General features: G+C 42.9%; 1 protein-coding gene across 1 annotated transcript; it reads left to right on the top strand.

The window, feature by feature from the left end:
- Positions 1 to 7,426: 7,426 nt before the first annotated feature.
- Positions 7,427 to 18,363, top strand: cdk5rap3 (CDK5 regulatory subunit associated protein 3). The gene is made up of 14 exons (XM_023814388.2): positions 7,427 to 7,562; positions 7,887 to 7,932; positions 8,131 to 8,262; positions 9,218 to 9,318; positions 9,420 to 9,468; positions 10,250 to 10,428; positions 10,857 to 10,993; positions 11,366 to 11,510; positions 12,266 to 12,382; positions 12,561 to 12,639; positions 14,739 to 14,827; positions 15,399 to 15,604; positions 16,300 to 16,471; positions 18,237 to 18,363. Exons 1-14 carry the CDS (start codon positions 7,557 to 7,559, stop codon positions 18,300 to 18,302), a joined length of 1,524 nt encoding a protein of 507 aa, XP_023670156.2. The 5' UTR covers positions 7,427 to 7,556; the 3' UTR covers positions 18,303 to 18,363.
- Positions 18,364 to 20,790: the final 2,427 nt, after the last annotated feature.

Here is a 20,790-nt window from a genome sequence, read left to right as displayed (position 1 = left end):
AAAAACCTCTGAATGAGCTTTGATCTCACTGCACAGCGGTCAACCTGGTCAATCCACTTGTTTTTTGGTAGCAATAAAGAAACCTTTTTGGCACAGACACATTCTGGTGGTCTAGAGTTGACAAGTGACCTCCATAACTTCCAAGAGCAGAAAATCAACTCACCGAAAAAAAAAACATCCATAGATTAAGACATGGATCACGCTTACATCTTTGTCTAAAAAAAAAGTAATGACATTGTTACTGATGACATACCAGACACATAATGGCGACAAGAATATCATCTGTATGTACAAAGTTTTTAGGTCATTAAAAACACATACGTTGAACTAAAATAACTACCCCTATGCTATACGTGCTGAGTCATCAGTGTCTTTCTAGGCAGTTACAAAAAAGCAAGTGGATTTTGAGGGCCAGTAGTCTGTGTATCTGTTATATCATCACTTGAATCATTTATCTTCAGTAGACTGGGGCAGGCTCCGAGTAGCCAAAACTGGCACCGGGCACCACAACAAGGATCAATTCCAGACTGGCGCTTCTAACGTGCATGCTTTTGGTAGAACTGACACGGCTGACCTCAGGACAGTAATATTTAATGAGTTATTCCATTGTCTGAGTGACCTTTCTGAGAAACAGTCTACATGGTCAGGCACAGAAAGCCTAATCATACTTTTGGAATTAGCCAAATGTATAAGAGTGTATTTTTAAGACGTTACCAAACATCAGATCATCGCCTGTTTATATTTCAGTTACTGTAAGTAGCAGTGACGAATGAAAAGCTGAGAGATTGTGATTCCTTGTTTTGTACGATATCACGTATGGCATAGCCTCGATTTTACAAGCTTGTAAAATCAACTGGCATGTTCTTTCATCTTGCCCAGCGCTTGTACTGAACTGTAAAGTCTACAGAGTCTCACCACTGCTGATAAATAACCAACAAACGAATGAGTCATATTATACAATACAATGTCATTGTTACTGGTGACATTACACACGCAAACCCAAAACAGACAGAGATGAGAGCATGACAGTGAATGGGGCATGCTGATAGCCATTATCTCACCTTACAACATCAGCCTTTGCTTTTAGAAGAATACCTGAGTATTATAATAATGTTTGTATTTAGTTTTATTTAATAGTTGTATAATGCCAAATGCATTACATTATTACAGAAATTCACTGTCATAATTAGAACCAGAAAAATAGCTGGTTATTTTGGTTTACATTACGGAAGCATAAAGCATGCATATAGTCAAAGTGGAGATTTTTATTTTGTATGACTATTTCATATAGCAGCTAGAGAATGTTCCCAAATGAGAGTATGAGCGTGCAATGTACATTTCCTTAACTAACTGCTATGGAAATTAGACAACAGGCAAATATGAGACGACAGTTGAATATGAAATACAAAATGTTTGGCTAGTTACTGAGAAATAATTGCTGCACAGCTACTGAAAGCTTAATTAAGACACTAATGTGGTCAATGGCCTAAATATTTCAGAGCACTGCTGCGATTGGTGAAGCTCTCTGCTTCAGTTATGGTTCGGGCAGAACACAAGAGTCCATTGTGAGACCCAACTGTTAGCAGTCCCTGAAATGTCACCAGGAAGTCAGTGTTTTGCATGATAGGGTTAAATCTCAGATCGGAGTAGAGTCTCTTCCTAGTTTATTGGGTATTTGAATAGCTTTCAAATCTATGGAAATGTGCATTGGGAACGCGCCCACTGCTTGTTGATGTTTTGGACCAAGATTGTCAGGAATACTTGGATATGAATAAGGAAATAGGCCTTGCAGTTTGGGCCTTTGGTTCCATCCCAAAATAATCTATTCAAATTCTCCACATACAGTATACTTACTGAGTATATGCAACAACACTTAAAATATACGCATTAATAATTCCATAAAATCTATAGACAAATTCACTACATGTTATTATGCAACAAGCAATAGTACAGCAATGAATGAAATGATCTAATATCTTGAGTTTCTAAAGCATTTCTTGGTAATTTTTGTCATTTTTTACCATTTGACACCAGTGAGCAGACATTGTATTAACAAATTCCTTTTCAGTAGTTTTTTTTTTCTTGCAGTTCCTGACAATCAGACATGCCTTTTTTTCAAAACGTGCGTGTGTGTGTGTGTGTGTGTGTGTGTGTGTGTATATATATATATATAACCCTAGTTACAGTCTTGTAGCAGGTCCAGCAGTCATTGGCGAAACTGTAGTGCAAACTCCTTGTGTAACTTCACAAATGCTTTCTTTAATTTGCACATTCATACAACAGAGATGACAGCATGACAGCAAGTGGCCTTTGCTGCCATTATCTCACCTTACAATATCAGCCTTTGCTTCCAGAAGACCTGAGTATTATAATGATGTTTTTATTTATACTTCTATAATGCCAAATACATTACATTATTATGACAATTCACTGTCATAATTAGAACTCAATTTGCAAATAGGCAGTATCAGTTTTAAAGAGAATTTAAGGAATATAACATTCAACTGTTTCATACGAATAGCGATAGGAATTATACATTATGCCCCAAATATACTATTTATAAATATGTGTACACCTGTTCATTTTACTTCCTCATCAAAGACTCCACAAACTAACCAGTTCTCTACCCACTGTTGCCCATGACAACCAGGATTACCAGTTTATATTCAACAGAAACTCCATATGCTGACATTTTTATGACATGATAATGAAACCGGCCAATCCGCCAGATTTGACCATGTCAGCCAGATTTATGCTGCAATTGTTCTGTAGTTAGACACACCCCCACCCCAAAGGTACCCCTTGGAAAATTCGGCATGTGTGTTATCGGCACACACCCTGTCACTGTGACATACTGTCACATTGTAATGCTTGAACAGGAGCAAATAAACCTGCCCACACCCTACATGTACCTATGTCCTCTTCTCTTTAATAGCGAATGAGTCATAGGTACGCTTATGCAAACCAACAGGACGCACACAGACACAAAACATTCATTTTCTCTTCTGCAGAACTCTCTCGGCATATCTTGAGCATACGATGCCAAAGAATTCATCAGTATATCGTTAATTACTCAATTAACTACTTGTTAACTAAATAATTCATTCTGTAGCATATCATGTAGAGCTACATGACCTGCTGTGTTACCACGTAATGAGTTGCGGTTTGCCGGCATATGAAAAAGACATTCCTTTGCTATATCCAAATAGGATCCCATCAGATATTCCACCACATGGGCTATGGGTGGCTTGGTTGGTACAGATATTCTACTCATACATAATTTACTCTAATTCATTTCAAACTGGAAGAAAAAATTAGGCAGTTTCTGCACATGCAGCTAAGAGATCATTGTTTAGAGAGAAGACAGAGGAAAATGACCCAAAGCACAGATAATTAAACCCCACGTGATTTTTTTTTTTTGCAAAACCTGAAAGTTTGTCTAACAATGCAGTCTATCTAGATTCTAGTGTAATAGATGTGAAGGCAAATTTCTAAATGTGCAAATGTGTTCCATTTTTAAATGTGCAAAGTTTTTATAGAAATCCCACGAGTCTTCATACTGGGAACTGGAGGAAACTACTAAGTACTGACTTTGATTTTTCACCTTTCCTATAAAATAAATTTACAAATTTGGCTTCAGATAGGCTGCTGGAAAAAGGGCAACAGAGGGTACTAGACCAGGGACACCAGGGACAGCACACACACACACACACAATCACACACACACACCGAGCTGCAGGTTAATATAAGGAGAAAATGCAAACGCCACTCAAAGAGGGGAAAGGATTTGAATCCACAACCACAGCTGGGTGAAGCAAGGGTGTTATCAACAGAGCCAAACTACTATCCTCACATAAAAATGTCTTTACATTATTAAAAATAAAAATGTCTTTAATTCTTTACACCAATGACACCACTATTCTCAGGGCCTGTGTGAAGACTGTTCTGTCCTTTTGTCATGTAATCTATAAATACTCCCCCCAGTAGAAGGGTGGGACATTTCCATACCCCATGGACGATGCCATTCTGGCTGGAAAATTCTCTTTCAATGTGTCTCCCTTAGCAGAGGATCCTCAACAAGAAGCTATATGTACTATGAGCTGCTCGGAGGTAACACAATCGCAGGCACCCAGGTCATATCCTCCATGGCTAATCATCAGCTACGGACAAACGAGCGCCTCAGTTAATGAATCCCTGATCGGGTTGCTGTTCTCATATGGTGTGATGGCCAGCTTGGAGAATTAGGGAACGTGAAGCGTGCCTTCAGGAAAGTGGGGCGGATCCACAGGTTTGCAAGTCACATGTTTTATCCTTAAAGGAACCAACATACCGCTGAAATTTCTGCAAAAAAAAATCACCTGACAGCTGTCCAGAGCAACACAACAATACTCAATCCTGCTCTCCCTTCCAAACATGCGCCATGGAAAAATGCCAAGTCTTTTGTTTAGTACTATTGCATGGTCACGTCCTTTAATCTGCTACCTGATTCACTATTGAAGATCACAGTGGATTCACAGGTCCTGCAGACATCATTGTCTGACAACAGAAGAGTCCTCACGCAAGTCCATTCATGGTGTCTGCAAGGTATGAAATATTAGGGCAGTCATGGATCCACTTTGAAACTGTCTGCTTATTTCCAGTCCCAGAGGATGGCAATTAGGTGTGTTTTAAAATTCGCAATCGGAATAAAAACAGAACAAAGGAAATTACTAGCTTGCATACAGCATATACTGCGGTGAAAACTCAGGTAGTGCCACAACATTAGGCATGCAAATATTAGTCACTGCAGTCCTGATGGACAGGATATACCAAAAATGTTGCACTCCATTCTCAGCTGAAGAGGTCAGAGTATAATTAGTTTTTTCTTTTTTTGAAGGGGGGGGGGGCAGGTGTGCCCATAACCTGGTGACACATTTTATCAGAGAACTTCATCTCATTTTCCCACTGCCTCTTCCGGTGAGGATTACAGTTGAGGAAGCCATTATATTGAAAAATCATTATCAATACTTTTTTCCATTCTTTGATATTAAATAATAATTGATCCCTGTGGGGAAATTCCCTTTTCACCTCCCCCAACTTGCTTTCTGCAGGAGTGAGCAAGCTGGCGATGAAGGGCAGCCAGCTGTTATGGCGCCCAGGGAGCTGGGGGTTAAGAGCCTTACTCAAAGAGCCATGGACATGATGAGGCTGAGCTTAGAGCAGCGACCTTCTGATCACAGGCACAAAGGCTTAGCGCACTGAGCCACACACTGCCTCAAGGTCTTACGCTCCACAATAATTTTTAAATATATTATTATGTCAGTAATGGAACAAGTTAATGCTAAAATGCATGGAGTAGCAATGGTTGGGATGGACAGTTAGTTAAAACTTTCTGAAAATAACCTTAAAGCATCATATAATACATGCAGATGTTTGTATTCAGCATAACCATTGAGCACGCAGGCTTTCATCTTCTGCTTAGCAAATCTATTGTTGTAGTGCAGTCATTAACAAGTAATTGTGGGAGATTTCAGTTTCCAGATCTGTTGTTTTTGCTTTTTTGGTTAACACTATTCATCAAGGTTCAACTACTAAGTTTTTTCTGTTATCTCAATTGGATAGCCCCTCCAGCCAAGAGAACAAACATGATACTGTCCCATGGTGAGACACCTATTACCCTGCCAAATACAGTACCAAGGCACATTTAAGCTCTGACACATCTGATAAGTTGTACTTGAAACACAGCCAACAGAAATGTACTCAAAGCAGTCAAAATGTACATAAACACTGATCACAAAAAAGCAAAATGTGGCATGTTTGGGTAGCACAGTCAGATAAGGCAAGCTAAAAATTGACTTCAATCAATGCTTCTAAATGTATAGAAAGCATTTTGAAAAAAGTGTCTATTTTTGGAAACGTGTCAGCTGTTAATGCTTCGGAATGTTTCCCTTGGCAACCACTTCCAACCAAACTCAGGCTTTATTTTGTACAATACAGAGAATGCTAAATGATTGTGAATGACGGAATTAAGTGTTGAGACGCATATAGGTTAATTTATATAATTAAAGAAGGGCTGGCTTTTTACATTTCAATTTGACTTACTCTGAACTAAGCAATGTTTTAAGCCTACTAACAAATTTTGTAAATCTTATGTATATTCACAAGTCAGTATTAAGTCCCAAACATTTTGTCATCAGGATGAATTGTTTAATTTCCTTTATTCATTTAAATGTTATTCAGTTTAATATTTTGAATGGCGTACAAACAGTGAAATAAATTACCATTAAGTTATTTTAACAAAGTTCCAATCTTCAAATTAAAAAGTACAAACTATGAGGCAGAACAAAATTTACATTAAATAAATTCCGATAAGAAAACTTTATTTATTCCAAGGGAAATCACTGAAATAATGGTTCAAATCGGTGATGGCTCATTGAGTGCCTATGTGATCTCGATTTCCCAGGGTTCAGTTCCCAGCCCCAGCTCTGACTGTGTAGAGCTCAAAAACACGAAGTTGATTGTCTGTGCCTTATGATGGGTCTGCGTTCCACCCAGGGTATTTCTTTCTTCATGCCACCTGAGATATGCTTCAGGCTCGTTCTGACACTGTAGTGGATATGCAGGTACAGGAGACAGAAAGGTGGATGAACTTTTGCAGTTATTATCCTGATTAAACAATAGCGGTGCATGAACAAGATTATACCTTATACCTTATACCTACGTAAGTGTGTGTGTATGTGTGTGCGTTGGGGGGCTGCGGGCGTTTGTCACTCTGTTGTAGAATGACGGAGAGCAAGAACGGAAAAGTCATACTGTAGTTCTAATCGAGAATCGCAAAGAATTACGTGCCCCCTAATGGACACACTCTGAACTACATCTTCCAGCTATTTTCCCAGTACGTTGGGTAAAATTAATGTTAACTATGCTGACACAGGCAGCCTACTTTAAAACTCTTTCACTGGTGTATTTAATTGCCTGGGCTTGTATAGTGTATGCTAATGAGCAGTATATCATTTTTACCATTATGGACTCGGGGAAGAGCGTACCGTAGGAATTTAAATATATGCATATTCCAATAAATTGAATAATGTTTAATACGGGACGAAATTGCACTGCACTCCTTTCAACAGGGGCGCCAGACTTCGCGGGTATTCCTAGTTCTACCTCGCTTAAGTCATTGTGGCCTGGGGGCTAAAATAAAGTGAACAAAAGAGGATAACCGAATTAATTTCTTTTGACTTAAAACCACTAAACCATGCGTTAATCCCATATTTCCCACCAAAAGTTTGCGCGCATATATTTATTATAACGATCCCGCTCTGACGGCTCGGGAACTTTATCCGAACCGGATGTAAACTATTTACCACCAATCACAGACAGCTTTCAAATATCTGTGATACTATTGGTTGTTGTGAATTTTGTTCGGCAGTATCAGTCACTTTGATTGGTGTAGTGTGTGTTGACGTGGATTTGGACTGTAAACAGAATGCCACAGGAAGCTGCACAGAAGTGCATGTCTGAGGCTGAATCTTGATGTTATAATTTCAAAACAGAATATTGTTACGGGAGAAGACGCTATGACGGTAAGTTTCTTTTGCACATATATGACAGCAGGTGAAACGGGGTTTTCTGCAATATATTAGGTAACATTTGCAAATCCGCATGGAGTTATCAGAGGTAAAACTGGAAGTTATTCAGTTATCAGTTAAACATTTGAATATAGAGTAATGTTTGGTCAGATACTGGTGATCCAACTTTAACCTTATTCCCTGTCCAAGAACTTCCCGAGCTCGGATTTTCCACATGTATTTCCGTCATTGACATTTTGCAGCAGCCTTAAACTTAAACTGATGTCTCATCCTAGAAGAGCATCTTTAACAATCTAAACTCTAGCTCTCTGTCAACAGAACATTCAGAATTTACCAATCGACGTACAAACCAGCAAATTACTTGGTAAGTACAGCGCACTGGTGTATTTTATATAACCACTACATAAGTTTTAATTGATGTCCTTATAATGTGCTGTCCTGACTTAAATGTCTACTGTGTATTGATACGATGTATAAAAGTCTAGTGGTATTAATTTGATTTATCTTTTTGGTTCAACTAATGACAAGCTGATGGAGTGTCTGATTTTGTTGATCTTTTTAGACTGGTTGGTGGACCGCAGACACTGTAACCTGAAGTGGCAGGGTGCTATCATGGCCATCCGCGAGAAGATAAACTCTGCTATCCAGGACATGCCAGAGAACGAAGAGATCAAGCAGTTGCTCTCCGGATCTTGTGAGTTCCTGACTGAGAGCCTTTTTGTCAGTGTCCCTGTGAGAGCAGTGTCATGGCGTGCATGTGCCACATGCTTGCTGCTTGCAGGTATGCCACCTGTGACAGGTTGTCAGAATGAAGGCTTTCCTGAGCAAGACTCACCACACTAAGGTTCAATTTAAACTTTATTAGGGGTTTTTCATTTTAATTCAACAAACTTCCAGAAAAAAGTCTTTGCATCACCATTTTTGATTTTTATTACATTTGGCATGTGAATTTCACATACCTTCCAGAGCTTATAAATATTCTGTATAATTTTAAAAAATATCCTTTTGAGGCATGTCTCAAACCATCATCTGCTCAAACCAGCAAAAATCCCTTTTGAGGTATGTCTTCTACATCGTAGGTAGCAAAAAGTGATACTTCAGAGTGTTTTCTTCTGAGCTATAACTTTTTTTTTTTCTATTGCAGCAGCATGGATCAGATACAGTTTGGTCAAATTTATGGTTAGATTTAACCTGCAAAAGTCTGTGTTTCATTTTTCAAGGTCAAAGTTCATCTCACATTGAATAATTTTTGCTACTTTTGGTCAATTAAAAAAAAACAGTGAATGGCTTGGAGCAACAAGTGTTTTTTTATAGTGAGAAAAAAAATAAAAAATATATATATATATACAGCGGGGAAAATTGTTCAGCGGATTGTTACCGACATCTGGTGTAAATTTCATGTCAATAGATCCTTTAGAAATATATTTACTGAGAAAAATGTTGACGCGTTCAATACTTATTTTCCCCGCTGTATATATATATTCTAAATCTAAGTCCTGTACTGCAATGGGTCTTAATCCTTTTCCACCTTGACAATTCTTGATTTGTAATGGAATCCATCCCACCCCTAGTGTAAGACTTCAGATATGTAGCCTGATATTGAGTTACCTTTGTCAAAGTGATGATTATGCATTACCACCTGATTTCAGATATTCACTATTTCCACTGTATGCGGATTGTTGAAATTCTGAAGGGAACCGAGGCCTCATCAAAAAATATATTTGGCAGGTATTCTTCCCAGAGGATGAAGGTAAGCAGACATGTTAGTGCCCATTCTGCAACATGGACAGACAGTGTGTTACTTAGCGGTAACTGATTTCTGCTGTCTTAACTGTCATTCCTGGCCTGTAGGACTGGCAAGAAATAGTGTCCCTTTATGAAAAAGATAACAGCTACTTAGGTAAGTGGATGTGGGGTATGAGGGGTCAAGGGGTGGTCTGCTTCTTATTCTCTGGTGGGATGAAGGGAGAATGTCAGGGAGATGAACAGGATTTAGAGTGTGGTTGGGTGAAGTCATATCTTCAGGAGGCCAAACGTTAGTTTAAAAAAAAAAGGTGTTTTGTTTGGTTCAGTATGATCTTTGGTGGTGTTTGTATTTTTTCATACCATGATACCCCGTTATACATAATAAGAAGGTATTTGTAAAAAAAAAATAATAATAATAATAATAATATGAAATAAACCTAAATCGTTTAAGCTGCTGTAATCTCTGGAATCAGAGAGAGCCTAAACAAACTCATCAGTGTGGCAGTAGAGCACTAGGGAAACTAGGAGACAACTCCTTGCTAAAGAGATACAACGATCACCCTTCGTTTACTGGCCCCACTGTCCCTGATCTGCGGTCGCATGTGCACTAGGCTTCACGTATGCTGTGCATGCTCCAACAGTGTACAGCGCAGTCACAGCGCACTTAGTTTTTGTGCCATTAAGCTACACATACAGTTAACGCTTTGAATTTTTTTTTTTTCTTTTTTTACTTAAGTGAGGCTCCAGTCACTGCTAACAGCTGTACATGGCCTCAATACAGCATCTCTGTATCTGTATGTTTAATAGAAAGAGGAACGTCTGTATATTTGACGGTATTAAAAATACTACTTTTGGGATTACTAAGTACCAGGATGTACCTTCGTGCCGCCCCAGCCTAACGGGCAGCTCGTCGTCGTTGTATGTTGGTGTTGCAGTGGAAATGGCCAGCTTCCTGGTGCGTAACGTGAGTTACGAGGGACCTGCACTGCGCCGGCAGCTGGCCAAGGCACAGCAACTGCAGAACGAGCTCAGTCGGCGGGAGGTGGAGTGCCAAAGCATGGCCGCAGACATGAGGGAGCGCTTCTACGCTTCCTGCAAGCAGTATGGCATCAAGGTGAGGACAGTCTGCATGGTGACAGTGAGCATACGGCTAATATGGAACAGGGGAGCTCCATTATGGATTAGCGCTGCACTGCTGCCACTTCATTAGGGCTACAGTCACTATGTCTCAGATTATTTTTAAAATTTAAATCTGTGAAATTGCAGTGTTTTCTCCTCTTTCTTAGTATGTAGTTTAGAGTACACTGGCAAGGTTTTTATACATCTAGCTACCCAGTGTTGTAGCAGATATTTAATTAACAAATGCATGAAATCCTTTCGTTAGTGCTGAAAAGGTCATTTTGATTGGTTGCTCATCTTGTTCTGCACCCCTGTCCTGGTTGGCTAGCTGGCTGCTTGTACCTTCCCCTTTCATTGACCACATGCGGTTTATCGCGTTGCCGGCTCTGGTGCGGTTTGCGCTGATGGCGTTCCCCCATCCAGGGGGAGAATGTGGCACGGGAGCTGCAGGCTTTGGTGAAGGACCTGCCTTCAGTGCTGGAGCAGGTGGGCAGGAAGGTGGCCGGTCTGGAGGAGCCCACTCAGCTGTACAAAGCGTTCACGCAGTTCGTGTGTGACTGGTGAGTGCAGTGCACCTTTAACGTGTCAGGCGGTTCATAGCTGCATTCCTGAAGCCTGTTGGCAAAGCGCAGCACAAACACAGTGTGATATAGAGTGCATAGTGTGATATAGAGTGCATAGTGTGATATAGAGTGCATAGTGTGATATAGAGTGCATAGTGTGATATAGAGTGCATAGTGTGCAGGCAGTGCAGACGCAGGACAATTGACACCGACGAGTTCAAACAGCCCAGTAAACCCAAGAATGGTAAAACCAAGGTGTGTCCTACCGCAGGGACATAGGTTTGATCCCCATGAGCTTCAACAGTTCCGCATCGTACCGGAGAATAAATCGGTGCGTAAGAAGGTCGATGGCGCCGCCTCTCTCTGCAGGTCGGAGCCGGTGCTGCCCATGCTCACGTTCGTCCAGCAGAGGGGGAACACCACCGTTTATGAGTGGAGGACCGGGGATGCCCCGTGTGTCATCGAGAGGCCCACCATGGAGGAGGCCCCCCTGGACACCGTCACCGAAGAGGCGGTCGGTTTGCGGTGCCCTGTCCCCTGTCACCTGTCCCCTCTCACCTGTCCCCTCTCTGTTCTGCCATCTCAAGCCATACTTTTTTATTATTCTCCATACATTGTGGATTTACTATCTAGTTCATATTCCTGTACTTACTCTCATTTTTAGGTGCACTTCTTGTTTAATAGGTTCATATGTGTGGTTACAATCATTATTACAGGACTGTCAGGCTTTGTTTTCATTATGATTTAAAAGCACTGGAATCTCTGCACTTTCAGAATGGTTTGTGCTGGAAGCTTAAACCTAGCAGAGTGTAAGATGCTGGTTTAATATTTTTATTAAAAATAACTGAAAAGGGCAATTACAAAAGGTTTCACAGTCCAAATTAATACATCCTTCTCTAATGTCATTAGTCTAATAATATAAATATCAAATGTTACTCATCGTAAACCGGAATGTAACCCTCCTCTCCTGCATCGGACAGAGCTCATTTACACCTGATTCAGGGTTTGCTGGACAGCCGTGTGCAAGTACCTGATGTTATGGTGTATATTTTGGGCCTTAATAGTAATTCTAGGAAGGCCAGATCTGCTCGGTAACTAAACATTAACTGACCTTCATTGTTATGTGAAGCAATCAAAATGAACTGATTATTAGGTATGTAGCATGTATGACCAGGAACATACCTCCTAGCATGTGGTCCGCTTTAGAATGAGGTGTGTTGATATTTGCAGTGGCGATCGACAGCTTGTTGGTGTGTTAACTTACCGCAGATTGACTGGAGTGCTCTGGACAGCCTGGAGGGAGCTGGTGGGACGCAGGCCTTGGACTTTGGTATCAGCATGGAGGGCGGCGTGGATTGGGGCGTAAGCTCAGAGCCCGGTGCTGAAGTACGTGGGTATAGCAGGGGCTGTTAGCCGAAAGCCAGTGATAAGATAAGAATTCACTGTCTGTGCGGTTTGCAGATCTATGTTTCACTGACAGTACAGCAGTGAAGCTATTAACTGGCACACTGTAATTACACCCAAGTTTCTCCCCATTTTCTCTCTCCCTCTCTCCCCTCCCCAGAGTGCTGCAAATGGCATTGACTGGGGGGAGGACACTGCTTGCCCAGTGGAAATCGAAGTTCTGGACGTGGGTGCTGATTGTAAGTCTCCTCAAGACTTCTTTGCGTGATTTTTCCCTTACCAGACACTTGCTGCGAGTTTGTAAGTTTGCAAAAATTAGGGGAAGGTATTCAAAACTTGTCCACTAGATGGCAGTATGCCCAGGCCTAATCTGCAAACACAGACACTCATGAACGCCACTAAAAATGATGATAAAATTGACACTGTTGAGACATACGTTGATGTTATCAAAATATACGGTTATATATATATATGGTTCTTTTATTTCAATGTAATCTTTAAATGACAATTTGTGTTGTAGGCATAAATATTTTGTGAGGTGTAGCTCATTCACTCACCAGCTGGTGGCAGCACAGAGTCTGTGGAGCAGTCCAATGGCTTTTGTGTGTTTCTGTGGAGCACCAATAGGCAGAGGGCCAGTGCTGGCACGGTGCCTGTGTAGTTTGTATTCTGGAGGGACACTGGTAAATGCTGTGCTGCCAACAGGAACTTTCCAGCAATTAGGCCGACCTGCTTTCCAGCCGGGGTGTTAAAAGCCCCAAGCTGAGGTTGTAGACAGACACCTTGGATTTGTTTACACAATAGCCTTGCATCAGGGCCTGGTCGGCGTCAGCAGAGCAGCTGCTACAAAGGCGGAGATAAAGAGAGAGAAAATGTTTGGAGGAGTTACTCTGTGACTCGTCTTTATTGGAACAAATTCGGCTTTGCCAGCTGGGCCATGAAATATATGTGTTAAAGTATCAGTGAATTCTACCCAGGCACTTAATGTGTGGTATCAGTTGTATCTGGACTCAATACACATGCTTTCTGTGGACAGTCAGAGTTACTTTTGTGTCAATCATCCTTTTTATTTTTCTTTTATTATAAGAAAAGAACAATCTTGTTTTTTCTCACTATTAAAAATCTTGATATAATCGTAAAAGGGCACAAGTAATATTAAAAATCCTTACAATGTATATGTTTGATTAACCCACCGATGAGCCAAAACGTTATGATGTGAATAACATTGACTAAACACAGCGCAGTGGCAAGGTCTGGGATATAATGGAAGGGCAGCCAACATTTGGTACTCAGAGTTGACAGGTTTAAGCAGAAGAAATTACCATGAATAAAGATCTAGTGACTTTGACAAGGGCCAAATCATTAACGTCAGCAGTCTAAGTTAGTACATCTCTGAAATGCACCATTTTTTACAAGGCAGTCAGCATTATCTGCTTCACGTGGGCCTGGTCATAACGTTTTGGCTTATCAGTGTGCATCGCTTTCCCACTGCAGGAACTTTTTTCTGGAACCAAGAACTTCTGTCTAATTTCCTATCGCAGGAACTCAGACCAATTGTAGTTCCTCAGAGGTAGTTCCAGAACTTTGAATGTTACTCAGTATGCGTACTTGACCGTATTTGTGTTCTTGTGTACTCATTTTATGTCACCTGCCTTTGCTGAAGACTAGTTCCAGTACTAAGAACAGAAACACATAGGATGATGAAGATCCCCAGATGTCATTCTTGCCCCGCCCCAAATACCAAAGATGTGTCGGTTGCAATCTTGCCCAAGGAGAACAATCCTTAACTTGTGTCTCAAGTTCGTTCTTGGGAGGAAAGTTAGCGAGACCGTTCTTGCTTAGTGCACAAGTACGATCTTTGCGTTCTTGAAATTGAGAAACACCCCAATTTTTTTTTTCCCAATACCCGCCTATGTACCTCTTGCTTGACCATGACCTGGGTGGGACTTGCCCCCGCGCTTGAGAGATATAGAAAGCTATAGAACTCCGAACTAGGAACTGTGTTCCTGAACTTTGGTGGGAAACTGTTTTATGATGCTTATACCATGAATGTGCTGGTTTGTCCATATAAAATTATTATAAATGGTCCTGTTTAGTGTTGTACTACATGAACTTTTTGTTCTGTCCCTATTATTCCTTTTACACTCCTGTTCCATTCATAGCCTCCGTAACCAATAACCTGGTCTCTCATATATCTTTGTATGAGTTACCCCAGCTGTCTTGTTTATGCCCTTATTTTATAAAAGTTTATTTCAATCCAGTGAAGACAGTAATGGTGATGAATAGTGGGCCGTCGCCATGGTGTTCGTAACCCTGGGTGCCCCTGGTGCTCCGGCAGGTCCAGAAGGCGTGGCCAGGGGGGAGGATGCGCTGTCACTGCTGGAAAACCCCCAGACACGCAACCAGTTCATTGACGAGCTGATGGAGGTGGGAGCTCCTCCGCCTTCCTCATGGGTCTCAGGTTCTCCCTCTCAGTGTTGCTGCCATTCGCAGTCGTGTCCGTGTTTTTTGCTAATGAATGCTGAGCCATGATGTGTCAGTGTGTCCCGTGAACCTGGGACGTGTCGTTTTAAACCAGAGGATGGAAACCAGTACTCCTTTGTTGCCTGTCCACGTTTCCTCTTTTCACTTTGATTTTACCATGCCCTTGTAGTTATGCCCCGACTCTAAATGTGCCTTGTTATTTGGTCCATGACGATGTCATGTTGCCTCAGGATCGTACCCTTTAATGTCACGTGACATGCTCTGCTGAGGTTTTAGTTGACCTGAACCTCATGAACCAGGAATGCCTGGTAAACAACAATGCAGTTGTAGTTGGTTAGCGCGTTAAATTAGGATGTGGATGAACTCGAGGGTTTGGCTTGAGCAAGACGGGCTAATGTTTGGGGGCTGGGGCCTCAGTCGGTAGAGAGTGACAGAGCTGTCACTGCACTGATGTTGCCAGCTGAGTGACGTGTGACTGTCCCCCCCCCCCCCCCCGCGCGCGGATACTGTGCAGCTGGAGTTGTTCCTGTGCCAGCGGATCAGCGAGATGTCTGAGGAGGGCGATGTGGTCACCATGAGCCAGTTCCAGCTGGCACACTCGGTCATCCAGGGGCAGACGCGGGAGCGTGTGCAGGCCATGCTCCTGGAGCTGCGCAGCCTGCTCGAGCAGTTAACCTGCGTGCGCATGCAGCATCTCTTCATGATCCAGGCCTCGCCGCGGTCAGTCATCACACGCACGCTGTTCCTGTGGAGATGTGATTGTGACTCTTCATAATGAATTTGTGTTCAGTTTTTCTAGGGCTGTCAAAATTAACGCGTTAATCGTTTTGATTAATTAAATATAATTAACGCATTAAATTAATGCGATTAACGCGATTAATGAAATCGTGCAGTGCATTATGGGGCAAACATATAAACCATGTAAAGGACTGCAAGAGAGACTTTTTTTGTAGTGTTGTCATTCATGATCTGCTACATTGTTATATCTGAAATCCTTGTAATCCTTCGTGATTATTCTACATTAATCTGGTGATTGATTTTACATTTAAATATGCATTGTAACAAGTTTTATTTTTTGGAAGAAAATGTTTTTAATCATGAATAATACCGATTTCTTCATTGCAAAATGTGCAAAAAAAATTTTTTTAATTGACAGCCCTGTTTTTTTTTTTTTTCTTTGTTTAATTTTTTTCTACCTGATTTTAATAATAATTCTTTGAATTCTATTAAATAAGAGGATTACCTATAAAAGAATACCTGAATTCAAACGATTAGTACGTTTACTGTATTAGAAAAGGCAAGCGTCATTATATCTACATAGCACATGTAATTATATACATATTGTAGCAGCTCATGCGTCCTGTACTTTAAAAGCAGTGTCTGTGCGCTTTTTCCTGCCTGTGTGTGTCCCGCAGGTATGTGGGGCGTGTGTCCGATGTCCTAAGACAGAAGCTGAAGCAGGCAGACATCCTGGTGCTTAAGCAGGCCGCCCTGGCAGAGCGCAGGCAGGAGGCGTTGGAGGAGCAGGCCAAGCTGGAGCCCCGCATCGACCTTCTGGCCACCCGCACGCGTGAGCTGCAGAGGCTGGTACGGCCCGCATTCCCCTCGCTCGCAGGCCAGCCGTAGAGGCTGGTACGGCCCGCTTTCCCCTCGCTCGCAGGCCAGCTGCAGAGGCTGGTACGGCCTGCTTTCCCCTCGCTTGCAGGCCAGCCGTAGAGGCTGGTACGGCCCGCATTCCCCTCACTCGCAGGCCAGCCGTAGAGGCTGGTACGGCCCGCATTCCCCTCGCTCGCAGGCCAGCCGTAGAGGCTGGTACGGCCCGCATTCCCCTCGCTCGCAGGCCAGCTGCAGAGGCTGGTACGGCCCGCATTCCCCTTGCTCACAGGCCTGCCGTAGAGGCTGGTACGGCCCGCATTCCCCTCGCTCGCAGGCCAGCTGCAGAGGCTGGTACGGCCCGCATTCCCCTCGCTCGCAGGCCAGCTGCAGAGGCTGGTACGGCCCGCATTCCCCTCGCTCGCAGGCCAGCTGCAGAGGCTGGTACGGCCCGCATTCCCCTCGCTCGCAGGCCAGCTGCAGAGGCTGGTACGGCCCGCATTCCCCTCGCTCGCAGGCCAGCCGTAGAGGCTGGTACGGCCCGCTTTCCCCTCGCTCGCAGGCCAGCTGCAGAGGCTGGTATGATCCAAAATGAAAATGACTTCACGATATTGGCTTATATTGTTCATGTTACACAGTCAGATTTTTAAAGTAATTTCTCAGTGACGAATCTGTGTAGTGGAGTAAAATTTATCAAAGTATAATAGGAACATTATGTTAAACTAACAGGTATATGGAGATTACAACTACATCGCTTACCCCCGGACTAGACTGCGGCTCCATTAAAAATTTTGCTATGAGCGACCCACAGCAGCGGTGAGGAGTATTTTATGCTCCTGTTTTCAGTGTCTCTGCATTATGCAGAACTTGTCAGTGTCTCACCTCCTGTCAGAGGAAAGGAAGAGGACACTTCAGCAGGCCTATCCTCAACATGGACCCAGCTCGCTCACGAAAGTGTACAAAACAAGTATAAATGATTATAACAGCAGCGTCAAAGCAGGCCTCTGATGTCACCAAGCCATCGAAACTGACTCTCTTGCTCATTGAGAATGATACCAATTTAACGCGTGAGGTTTCCTGGTATTTGGCCCTTGGCAAAGTTATTAAATAATGCTTGTTAATTCAGATTTCATTGAAGGGAAGAAATCATTAGTGAGCTGGAAGACAGACAATTATTAATACATATTATAATCAGCGTACGATTCAGTCTGCCGGTTCATTCAAATATAACCAAGTACGTTTATTTCTTTCATATGTGGACTTCAGACGGAGAGCAGAACACACTAACCTCCGACCGGTCTTGCTGTACTCCCCGTTTGCTGTTTTAGGGTAATTTTGTGAAGGAGGTTCCATCATCACCAACCGAGAAAATTAACGTCCTGTCGGAACAGTGCAATGCCGCAGTGCCAATTTGCATCAGAAAGCAGCTGCTTTATATGGAAATACTTCCCAGTCAGCTTGTTAATCGGTTACTAGTGCCCACCTCTAGTGTCGGCTGCCTTTAATGAAAATGATTCGACTGCTGCCAGAGCCTGTTTTATAACGTGGAGTTTGGCAAGAAAGATAAAAATCATCAATTAAATCATTTGTGTGCCGTTAAAATGCAACTTGATATTTGAGCCGTTTCACGCAGCCGGAATTGCTTCATTGACGTCTTTGCGGAGCCTAATGCTGAATAGGATCACAAAGCTCTGATTCTGATGCCTTCAGATGAAACATCTAACATGCTTCTCCTGTGATCTGTGTTTGTGCCCCGCAGATCGAAGCTGACATCTCCAAACGCTACAGCGATAGGCCCGTCAACCTGATGGGCGTCAACGTGTGAGAGCGGGAATCCCTCACAGCGCCCGGCCGTCTCCCACTAATAAATTATTTTCACGTGCAAACGTTGTCAGACACACTCATTTGATTATCTTTTTTTTCCCCAGTGCATCCCAGACAGGGGTTATCTCAATTTCAGGAGGTTCCCCAAGAAGATAATGGCATTCTTTAAGAAATGCCTTCAATTAATAATTTGTGCTCTCATATTAAATCGACAGCTTGAGCTTTGCCGATATTACGAGGCGAAACATAAAATTTACTTGCCTGTGTTTTTTTTTTTGCAAAAAAACAACATGAATTATTGCCCTAACAGGCTTTGTACCCAGTCAGATACTGGGGATTAGGATATTTGGAGTGTAAACAACAGCAGAGGCAGCCGTGAGCTGTTTGGATAAATATTGTTACTAAGCAGCTCAAACTCATTTTCCAAAGGCCATCTTCATTTCCTGAATGTCAGCGCCATGCCCCAGTGCACACGGGCTGTCGCTGTCCATGTTGTTTAGCCGTCTCTGTGGAAGGAGCAGACGCGCAGTCATATTTCTCTGGTCCTTCTGTAGGGGGAGCTCTTCCTACAGCTGCCGCCTAAGTTTTATGGACTTAAACTTAATGAATGTATTAACGAGCGACAGAGAGCCCTTATTCTGCCTGTCGCTGCTTCCTAACTGTCTGTGAGAGCCTTGTTTTCGCAATAACATTAAACTTGTTAGTTATAGCAGTGAGCGCCCTGCTCACTGCCCCTTCGTTCCCATTAAGAGTGAGCGAGCCTAAGGGTGGGAGTGAAGCTTCATTACGCCCCCCCACCGTGCCGGCTCCCCCAGGCTGGCGCCATCCTTGTGCCCTGTGTAGGCACAGTGCCACCTATGAAACTCTGATGTGCCCGGCGTGGCTTCAAGCTATTTTCTCCCCCTGCCCAGCTGGACATCCCCCGTCCTCAAGAAGCTCATCTAGTGGCTAATGTGCTGCCGCAGCCCCCCCCCCCCCCCCCCCCCACTATCGTTCGGGACTCTGTGGATGCCCCCCCGCCTGCAGCTCTGTGAGGCATGTCCTGGGCCCCGCCTGCAGGCTGCTGGCAAGATGCTGGTTTATGCCAGAAGAATAAACGGCTCTTAATGGTAGAAAGTTTCATAAACCTGCAGAAAGAAAAGTGCCACCAAAGTAACGGCGCCACCTACAGGCAGATATTGTGTGACAACTTTTTAAAAAATGACAGCACTTCTCAAGTCTGGATTCTTGGTTCTAACCTGGACATCATGTATAGTATTTTTTACAGTAGTAAAAAAACATCCTAGAATTAGACACAGACCATTTATTTACTTAACTATTTTTGCTTTTGTTTAGATTTGTTTACTGGATGGCTATATAAGACGAAAATGCAAAAGAACTGCTCATTAAGCACATGGTGTCATGAGATAAAATGAGGCGGGAGTTTTGAGGTAGGTTTGTTTATCTGTGGTGGAAATATGAAACTCTAAACCTCCATCTTCTCTGTGTTCACCTTTCAGGTGCTTTAAAGTTGTGGCAAGGCTGCGAATAAACACATACGCTACAAACCCACAAAGCCCCAAGTTCAGCCACTAGTGGCCCACCTTATCTAACCAGGATAGAAAGGGAGTTGTATGGATTCACCTTGTATGAACTTTCTCTGGTCTCTCTGCTCTGAAAGAATACTGCCCCCTGGTGGCAAAATATAGGTATGCCCAACTGGAAACGACTAACCGTTGGATAAAAACTGCTGCATTCATGATGTGCATGTACCTGACTTTCACAGCATTGTATTTATTCTAATTCACATTGCTCATACTAACTGCATTCTTAACTTGTAATCTTGTAATTCATTTCATTAACTGATTGTCATCATCTACTGTTCGTGTGTGTGTGTGCACGTGTGTGTGTGTGTGTGTGTGTGCGTGTGTGTGTGTGTGTGCGTGCGTGCGTGCGTGTGTGTGCGCGCCATGCGATGGATGGCATCCCATCCTTGTGCCTTAAATGGCAGCAGCAGCATAGGCTCCAGGCTCACTGCGACCCTGTTCTCTGGTTATGGTTGCTGCTGCAGTGCCTAAGTGAAATGGCACAGCTTTTCAGACCCTCCATTTCACAGTATCCCCGCGGCCTGAAGGTCTCGCCTACCGTCATTCACAGCTGTACACCTCGATGCATCAGTGGAACTCCGGTAATGCAAGTATGACTGCTTAATCTGCAGAAGGCCATGAGTCGGCATGCATGCACTGGCACACTGTGGGCTTTCTGATGATTAAAGGACAGAACGTAAAAGGTCCTAACCAGCCTTGAGTGAGCATACAGCAGGCATAGCCGACCCAGTACAAACCTTTGAAGGTCCTAACCAGCCCTGACTTAGTGATAGCTGACCCAGTACAATGTGTCCAAGGATGTCATGATCGCAGATTCTCCCGGCACACAAAGCGACCTTTCATGTAGGTTGCTCCTGATCTTTGGCCCTGCTACAGAGAAGCTTTGGAAATCCAGCCTTGGAT

This window comes from Paramormyrops kingsleyae, chromosome 5 (assembly GCF_048594095.1).
Source record: "Paramormyrops kingsleyae isolate MSU_618 chromosome 5, PKINGS_0.4, whole genome shotgun sequence".
Lineage (NCBI taxonomy): Eukaryota > Metazoa > Chordata > Actinopteri > Osteoglossiformes > Mormyridae > Paramormyrops > Paramormyrops kingsleyae.
This window is presented reverse-complemented; position numbering and strand designations above follow the sequence as displayed.

Excerpts from the sequence above, each read along its gene's own strand:
- cdk5rap3 (XM_023814388.2), top strand. Across the intron at positions 9,469-10,249 it reads AAAAGATAACAGCTACTTAG|TGGAAATGGCCAGCTTCCTG; the intron begins GTAAGTGGATGT and ends TTGGTGTTGCAG. Across the intron at positions 15,605-16,299 it reads ATGATCCAGGCCTCGCCGCG|GTATGTGGGGCGTGTGTCCG; the intron begins GTCAGTCATCAC and ends TGTGTCCCGCAG.